The sequence below is a fragment of the Patella vulgata genome, chromosome 3 (genome assembly GCF_932274485.2).
Source record: "Patella vulgata chromosome 3, xgPatVulg1.2, whole genome shotgun sequence".
In the NCBI taxonomy this organism is placed as follows: Eukaryota; Metazoa; Mollusca; class Gastropoda; family Patellidae; genus Patella; species Patella vulgata.
This window is the reverse complement of record NC_065881.2, coordinates 81,371,066-81,381,046: the sequence shown is the minus strand read 5'-3', so window position 1 is coordinate 81,381,046 and position 9,981 is coordinate 81,371,066. Positions and strand designations below refer to the sequence as shown.

The window sequence follows — 9,981 nt, the reverse complement described above, 5'->3', positions numbered from 1 at the left end:
AAAAAATAATTGACTGTCACTAGATAAGATAAAAAAATAAAAATAAAATAAGTCTGTACATTACCATGTCTTTATTAAGTATGGAATGAATAAAAACAAGGGAATGTACAGACTATTTCTATTTTTCTCGTTTTCCCTTTTCCTTTAGTGGAATTGAATATTCAATAATTAATATCAAAAGATGGTTTTCGTTGTACATGTACATATACCTGACAAAATGTCCGACACTATAATGAACTATACAGGTCACAAAACTATGGAATATTCCATTTCAATTACTAAATGCCATCGAAACAATTTATAATGAACTTGTACCGGACATTTTTAACTTTATGAATAGCTATAATAGTTCGAAAATAGATAATGTAAAGTGAATAATTTGAAAATTTCATTCAAATTACTCTATTGCGAGTGAAGATACTAGCCTTTGAAGGTTTGAAAAGACGTGTGCAATAATTTCGCTCCCCCATTTTTGGCTTAAATCAAAATATGGCTGAACTGTTCTAATCTATTAAATATCAGAGAAATCTGATGCCATCGAGAGTTGATTATGGTCTGGATAAGTTAATTAATGTCTAATTAATAATTTAGAAAACATTTCAGGCCTAAAGAAAGACCTGCACTAGGCAGATTTAGCTCTTGCATTATGTATGTTTAATAACAGGCACCAGAGGTTTTTGTGTCTGAAAAAAGCCTGAACTATGCTGGATATCTTTAGTGACAGGTGCCCCTTGTGTTCAGGCTTGTTTGAAAATTTATCTGGCCTCGTGTTCACAAAACTATTTGGCCTCAAGTTCACACAACTATCTGGCCTCGAGTTCACACAACTATCTGGCCTTGAGTTCACAAAACTATTTGGCCTCGAGTTCACTTAACTATCTGGCCTCGAGTTCACAAAACTATCTGGACTTGAGTTCACAAAACTATCTGACCTCGAGTTCACAAAACATTCTCAGACTTATGAGAAATATCATAAAACTTTGCAGATAGTTTCTTTTTAATGTATTTGATAATTTAAAAAAACAAAAGTTTTATAAAGGGCTTTTTTAGTTAAAATAAGACGAACAATTTTGAGTAAATTCTTAACTTTGTGAAATCAGAGCAAGAATTAAAATATTTGTATTTGGGTAAGCAATAATTTATATATAACAGAAACAGGTTTAACATATAACTTTTCTGCCCCTACAATTGGACTTAAGCAGCACAACAAACTTCCCTGATTTTGATTAACAACAGCTAATTGTATACATTTACATGGGACATTCTATTGTCATTACCAGATGCCAAACAAACACGGGAATCATACCTGTGACCTTGGGGTTAGTGAGTTAACACCATACATATACTCATTGGTGAGCGAACACCATACATACACTCACTGGTGATCTAACACCATACATATACTCATTGGTGAGCTAACACCATACATATACCCACTGGTGAGCTAACACCATACATACACCCACTGGTGAGCTAACATCATACATATACCCACTGGTGAGCTAACGCCATATATGTACATACACTCACTGGTGAGCTAACACCATACATACACGCACTGGTTAGCTAACACCACACATACACGCACTGGTGAGCCATTACCATACATATACCGACTGGTGAGCTAACACCATACATGTACATACATACATGTATACCCACTGAGGCACTAACACTGCAACCCAGGTATCATTTAATCTTGTGTAATTTCTTTCACATTCATTCAATATCAAATCTTTGTTTAAAAATTCGCAAAAATCACCCAAAATCAACTAATTTGAAAATGTGTCTAGTTTAAAGCTAACTGATTAATTTTGATATTGAGTGTCCAATTTACAAGTATTTAATTTCCTGGCCATTGTTCAAGAATAAATCATTATACATCAATAATCAATTGGGTTGTTTATTTTTTAACAGTGATCGAGAAATAAAATGCTTGTAAATTAGACAATCACTTCACTATCAAAATTGAATGGTCAGCTTTAAACTGGACACAAGTACAAATTAAATGATTTTTAGTTATTTTAAACGATTTTTTAAACAAAGATATGATATTGAATGAATGTGAAAGGAATTAGTGCTAAATATACAAGATTAAATGATATCCAGGTTACAGTGTAAGCTACTGCACACAATAACTAATTAACACCTGTTAGTGAGTTATCACCATACATGTACTCACTGAGCCACAGCACACATTAACTAATTAACATCTGTTAGTGGGCTATCACCATACAATTACTCACTGAGCCATAGCACACATTAACTAATTAACATCTGTTAATGAGCTATGACCCTACGATACTCACTAAGCCACAGCATACATTAACTAACATCTGAAGTTTTTTTGTCTTTGTTATCGCTGTCGATACAGACAAGTGGGACGTTACACTCCATTTCATTTTTTGTTTTTTCTCCTGCATGAATTTTAATATGTCGCTGGAGATTGCAGTTTACACGATACGATTTATCACACATATTACATTTAAACTGTCTCTCCCCAGTGTGGATACTCATATGGCTTTGCAGAGAGCTGTGTTGACTAAATGATTTACCACAAACATCACATTTAAAAGGCCGTTCTCCCGTATGAGTCCTTGTGTGATTACGGAGATCATTCATGCGTAAAAAAGGTTTATTACACACACCACATTGGTATGGTTTTATGTCAGAATGAATCTTGCTGTGTTTATTAAGATTTGCCGTACTACTAAAAGCCTTTCCACAAACATTACAGTTAAAGGGTTTTTCTCCGGAATGTATCTTGGAATGCTGGTCCAGGTCACCTTTTCGTCGAAATCTTTTACTACAAACATCACAATGAAATGGTCTCTCTCCACTATGCACTTTTCTGTGTTTAGAAAGATAACCACTCGTGTTAAATGAATTACCACAAATATTACATATAAATGGTTTTTCCTCAGTATGAATATTAGCATGTTGTCGCAGGTCTCCTTTTCGTAGAAATGATTTACCACAAACATCACATTTAAATGGTTTGTCATCCGTATGGATTTTCTTGTGTTTATATAAATAGCTAGCAGTACTGAAAGATTTTTCACAAACGTTACATTTAAATTGTTTCTCGGCCATGTGAAGCTTTAGGTGTATCCTCAGATAATCCTTGGAAGTAAAGGACTTACTACAAACCTCACAGGTAAAAGCCTTTGTTTTCGAGTCCTTGATTTCTTGAAAATGTAGTTCACAATGTTTTTCTAAATCAGTGTATGATAAGAATTCTTCAGCACACATGTGACATTGGTGACGCATTTCAACACAATCAGTATTCTCTCCTTCAAAATGTACCGGTACATTATCAATATCGTCATCATCAATTTTCTCCCGTTTAAAATGTACCGGTACATTATCAATATCGTCATCATCAATTTTCTCCTGTTTAAAATGTACTTTTACATTATCAATATCATCATCATCAATTTTCTCCCCTTCAAATTTGTATTGTGCATTATCAACATTGACACCATCAGTTTTTTCCAATTCATTTTGTACCTGCATATTATCAGCATCATCAGTTGTCTCCTGATCAACATGTACTATTAAATTGTCATCATCAATTTTCCCTTGTTCAAAATGTACTGCATCATCAGCTATATCAGCATCATCAGTTTTCACACCTTCAAAATAGACTTGTACATTATCAACATTGGCTTCATCAGTTTTCCTTCCTTCAAATTGTACATGTACATTATCAACATTGTCATCATCATTTTTCCTCTGTTCAAACTGTACTGGTACATCGGCATCATCAGTTTTCCCACGTTCAAACTGTACTGGTACATCAGCTATATCGGCATCGGCATTATCAGTTTTCCCACGTTCAAACTGTACTGCTACATCAGCTATATCAGCATCGGCATCATCAGTTTTCCCACATTCAAACTGTACTGGTAGATCGGCATCGGCATCATCAGTTTTCCCACGTTCAAACTGTACTGGCACATCAGCTAGATCGGCATCAGCATCATCAGTTTTCCCATGTTCAAACTGTACTGGTACATCAGCTAGATCGGCATCAATATCATCAGTTTTCCCATGTTCAAACTGTACTGGCACATCAGCATCATTGGTTTTCTGGACATCAAAATGTACTGGTACATTATCAACATTGGCTTCATCAGTTTTCTCCCGTTCATTCTTACCATCATCATTTCCAAAATGTCCATCAGCAGGCCCATCTAAGCTAACAACATCAATTTCTTCACTTTCAACATGTAGATCACCATTTTGAACATCATCCTCAGTGTTTTCTTTTTGAACATGTAAACCTACATGTACATCACTAGTTTCATCTATCTTAACATGCAGATTGTGTTCATCTTCAATTTCTTCTTTTTTATCATGTACATGTTGACCAACGTCGTTATCAGGTTTCTCAACTTCGAAATGTACGTCCATGTCATCACTGTTCTTTTCCACCTTTACATGTATCTTGTTGTGTGTTTGTAGATCAAGGTAGTCTTGAAATATTTCATCACATAAAACACAATGATGAACTGTTTTAACATCGTCAGTTTCCTGCAATATATAGAATGGTACACATCAGGGATGCTATTTCAAAATTTTGTTTCTGTTAACAGAGGCCAGAATTAGGTCACCAGAATAGAGAGAGAGAGAGAGAGAAATGGAGTTTAACCTCCACGCGACACAAACCAGATCATTTCTGGACTAACACATGGTTCAATTTTATTTCAATAATTTGCTTGCGTATAGGGGTCTTTTTAGCAGTGGGAGGAAACTGGAGGACCCAGAGAAACCCATGAGGTTGAACATGCGACCCTACTCCTCGTCACCTACAACCGGGGAATCAAAACCACGCCAGTTGACTCAATGACAAGACTGTATGGTACAGCACGCGCGTGCGTAACCATTCGGCCATCCAACCCCCCAGGTCACCAGAATAGATAGACGGGTACATGTACATGTATAACACTGTAAAGCTGATATCGTTCACTAAGCAACAAATAACTTTATAAATGAATACATACGACACTAGCACTAGCAGATCAAAGACATCAGTCTATACACAATGTTTTTTAGTTCATTAAAATTGGTAGTAATCAGGCAGAAGTCATTAAATATGTGTTATGTCTTTAAGGTGTTAAAACTGTGACTATTGAATGATATACACCACTATTGTCCAGGTTTGTGTATTCAATAGTGATGGCTGTTATAAATAGTCACGCTTTTACACCAGTAGTGACATCTTTCACAGCTCTAGTTACACAACTGCTAATGACAACTGTATAATTTCTAACCACTTTCTATACATACTAAACATTAGTTTAGAATAATGATAAAAAGGTTCATTACTAAAAGGCCCAGGTTCATAAGTCAACGATATCAGCTTACCAGTGTAAGCTTACTGGTAGATGTACTAATATTGATACAAGGAAGGTATACAGGTACATGTAATAATATAGACTTTAATCTTATACTAGCATTTAGTAACTGGATCAAGTACATGTAATAGATAATAACATACATTGTACTTATGGAAAACAGCAACGTACTATACACTGTATATATATATATTTAGTAACTAGATAGAGTACCGGTAATAAACTTTAGAACATACAATCATACATGTACTTATGGAAAACAGCTAAACTAATACATCTAGACCTACGGTACGGTACTAATATATTTAGTAAAAGTGACAGGGTAATAATGAAATGAAATGGGGTTTATCGTCTTACTCCGACTAATGAAGACGGCCATACAGGGTGCTATGAGGGATGGTTTATATGCATGCTAATGTGTACGACTAGACAGCTGTCCTTGTCAGGCCCTCCGTCTTGCACGAAAGACAAGGGAAAACCATGTCGGAGGATAGAGTAATAAACTGCATGTATACATGTACACATACATTGTACTTATGGAAAACATAATATGTAACAGGCATTGCCTGAGTAGAGGGAGAGAGAGAGAGAGAAATGGGGTTTAACGTCCACTCGACACAAACTAGGTCATTTCGGAACTAACATATGGTTCAATTTTATTTCAATAATTCGCTTGTGCGTGCGTAGGGGTCTTTAGCAGTGGGAGGAAAACGGAGGAAACCGGAGGACCCGGAGAAAACTAATGAGGTTGGACAGGCGACCCTACTCCTTGTCACGTACAACCTGGGATTCGAAACCATGCCAGTTGACTCAATGACAGGCTTTATGATACAGCACGCACGTGCTAACCATTCGGCCATCCAACCCAACCTGAGTAGAGGGAAGCTGATTGTTGTCAAACATAAAACCTTCATAACTAGTTTTCTCAAGTGATGCAAAAAATGTTAAATAATTTTGTTTTTCCGAATTGATTTTTATTAAGCCATAAATTGTATGAGTTTTGAACAAATTAGTGATTAATTTTGTTTCAAAAAAGAACAAAATGTGTGAGGATTATTTTCATTGAAGTCGCTTGGACGAGATTTGATAGAGGGGAGATTACTCAATGTTAACAAGTGCATTGCCTGTTTTGCCCAGTGTATCCGGTTTCAGTCTGAATTTTTTTAATCATCAGTTCCAGTTACGTTTTTGTCTAAAACAACAATAATTGGTTTTATTTTTATGTACAACCATGCTTAAGATATTTGGTATGATTTGACTTTGAAAATAATGCTAAATATATATAAACAGTCTTAATTGATCTTCCATTTTTTTCTGGGATTTTTTTCAGAACTATAAAAAAAAAGAGTAGCCTAAAATTAGGGAACATTAATTAATCAACTGTAGGCCTACATATATTTATACCGGTATATATACAGTAGAATCTGCATTAAGCAGCAACCCAAGGGAATTTTCACAACTGACCGCTTAACGGGAGTGGCCTCTTAATAAAATCTCGGTGCTTTTTGTGCTGACATAAATTAAATATTACGCTTGGATGCATTGGAAGCGAACATCAATACTTGCATCAGTAAATTTGACCGTGGCTGAATCTTGCGCCGAATGAAAATTCTTAACTCAAATCTCGGACATAACTTCTGTAAACTTGTCATTTTGTACCAACCTTCGATACTACTGTCTACCATTGTGATGCATTCGATAATATTTATCCATTTTCGTGAAGAAAATCGATGAATTCATTTTATTTTATCAAAAAAGCACATGAACAAAAAACCATCGCTGATTTTATCACCTATTTACAGGCGGTGTAACTCTATATGTAATATTATAGGAGGTGCTAAAACGTCAGTTTAACAACAAAGTGGCAATGGAAAAGAGATACTAGATGATCGTGACAAAACTTGGTACTTTTATTTTATTCAATCAGTATCAAATAATGTGTCGTTACGTGTGAAAATAATGATCAGGTTAGTCGTTTAATAAAACAAAAGATTAATTAACAGATAATTCCGGGTTGCTTGTTATTTTTACATTTCTTTTTACCTGATCAGTGGAAGTCCAGTTAATTAACTACTATTCACAGGATTAGCGGGGGTGTTACAAAGAACGACAAGATGGTATCATTCAACAATGGCTGTTGAATGGGCGATGTATTGTTGAATTTATTAGTTTAATAGTGACCGGTGGCCGCGTTAGAGGAGTAACCGTTGAATAAAGAGATGAAACAACAGAATTTTTACAGGGGGAATTTATCGTTACCGCTTACAAGGAGATGTCACTGAATAGGAGTGGCTGCTCATACAGATTCTACTGTATACATGTATATAAAGAAAAAAAACCATTAAAAATGTGTTATTATATTCAAACTACTGGTTGTTTTGGGTAATTAAGGTTGATTTGGATTGTTTTCGGTAAGGCTAGAAATATTTCTTAAGACCACCTACACGCTACAGATTTCAGGTCGCTGAGATGTAATTAAGGTTAGTGCACATGGGTATGGGTTAGGGTTACACGGGCTAGGTCCAGGGTTGGGGTTAGTGTTAGCCCTGTTTACATCTTGTGACCTTTGATCAAATCTGAAGGTGACTTTAAGAAATAGATCTAATCTTTTGGGTAAATCTATGGACCCAACTTTGGTTGCAGACCAGAGAATGGGATGAAGTCCAAGAATGGCCCTCTTCTGAAAACTATACATTGAAATGATACTCAGAATAGAAAGTAATACCATTTTTTTCATAGAATATAATAAAGGAATGTTTTACTGCAAACAAAACATCTACCAGGACGTCTATCACTTAATCCGACAAAGAACCTGTTAACCTTCTATCATGGCCGCCATGCTGGTCATCCCATCATGGTAGTTGTATCCATAATTCATACGTGGACCAGGACAGCCCTATTAACTCACAAATTCTTATGGCTCTTTTCATCGATTTCTATCAAAAGAGTTTTGAGTTGACTAAAGCCTGACATTTAATTTAGTCTTTGACTGTGACTGTTAGATTTTTGAGTTTTGATGAATGATTTACTTGGCAACTCGCATCTTTCTATTTCTAAAGAAGGAGCAGTGTTTCAATATCAATAAATCTGCAGGTGGCCTTAATATTTAGATCTAACCTGCAAACAATATATCAAACCCTAGCCCTAACCCTTAGGAAATAAAATAAACTAGATATAAGAACACCACCAACACCAAAAAACAGCGAAACCAACTATGTATAAATTTAATGCCCCCGCCCCCAAAAGCACTTACTTTTTTGTTGACTGTCCCTTAAAAATGTTCTTCGTACACCAGTAATAAGATTGTCTGACCACCCTTCACCGATTTTAACAATTGTTATGTGTTCAAGCATTGGTTGCTTAGGTAAGGGGGGAGATCCCGTCTCGTGCTCGTCTCCTGTTAGTGAGTGGAGACTTGAGTGTGGGTTTGTACAGTTTGCTTCGATTCATAAAAATCGTATGGACGAAGTAGATGTATATAATTAAGATAGTTATAGAGTTCATTGCTAGAGCATAGCAGTGCAAAACATATTTTGGTTAAATACTCGTTGCCGTACTATATCATGGTAAGTTTTTATATTTTTGAATAAAAACAGGATTTGAAATTTCTGTTCAATATGCTACGTCCAAGTGTACAGAATCGGTTATTGACTCTGGTGATGTGAGTTGTATTTTGATCTGATAGGTTTGAACGGTTAGCCTGCCAGAAGACGTCAGATTTCATCGTTTTTTCACCTGATTTTCTCACTTTTTGTCACAGTGGTTCTCCAAGAAAATTTTGAAAAGTCAGGGTGTCATTGTTGGGTGAGCATGACTTACCCAAATCTATTTCAACTGATATCACCAGAATTTATATTGATATTTGAGAGTAGACCGTTCTTTGTACCAAGTTGTCATTTTTAATTTAAAATCAAAATGAAATATGGGGTTTAACATCCTACTGTTCTACACTGACTGAGATATGAGGAAAACTGTCAAGGGTTCTCTTATCCTGATGAGCCAATCACCCGCAACTCCGGCCGTTAACTGGAGGAAACTGGAGGACCCGGAGAAAACCCACTAGGTTGGACAGACTATATCATTGAGATGCGCAGCTAGTTGTGATAATGGTAGCTTTGGGTGGCACCAAGGCCTACTCATATATCGAATTCCAACTGCCAAGGGATCTTTTACGTGCACGCTAATGTATATACATGACCTCGGTTTTTTGTCCCATCTGAACAACTGGACAAAGGACTCCTGACAAGGGGAAACCTGGAGCGTACTGCCGACCTCAAGGTTAGCGGGCCAGTGTCTTTCTCATTTAGTCAATATGGCTCTCTGCCAGACAATAAAAAAAAGGGTCATTCCGTGTCAAATCACCCCAAAAAATGTAAAAATTAAACCGTACCCCCTTCGATTTAGCTGAAATTTGGTTTATATGCTTATTTGGGCAGAAAAAACTGATATTCTAAATTTTAGGTTGATCTGACTGACGGTTTCTGAGAAACGTCCGTCCCAATTATGGGGATTTCGGCCAAAATGGCGTGGGCACCATTATTTAAATGACCATTACTCAGTAACCAATTGGTCAAAATTGCTGAAATAAGTATTTCGGGAATGGGAATTTTACAAGAATTCC

At 36.1% G+C, this 9,981-nt stretch overlaps 1 protein-coding gene across 1 annotated transcript; it reads right to left on the bottom strand.

Moving 5' to 3' along the window:
• Positions 1–974: 974 nt before the first annotated feature.
• LOC126816951 (zinc finger protein) lies at positions 975–8,197 on the bottom strand. Its single transcript, XM_050543754.1, has 2 exons — positions 8,086–8,197; positions 975–4,536 (listed from the first exon to the last, which is right to left on the bottom strand). The coding sequence occupies exons 1-2, from the start codon at positions 8,095–8,097 to the stop codon at positions 2,326–2,328; spliced, it is 2,223 nt and encodes a 740-aa protein (XP_050399711.1). The 5' UTR covers positions 8,098–8,197; the 3' UTR covers positions 975–2,325.
• Between the last annotated feature and the right edge of the window lie 1,784 nt (positions 8,198–9,981).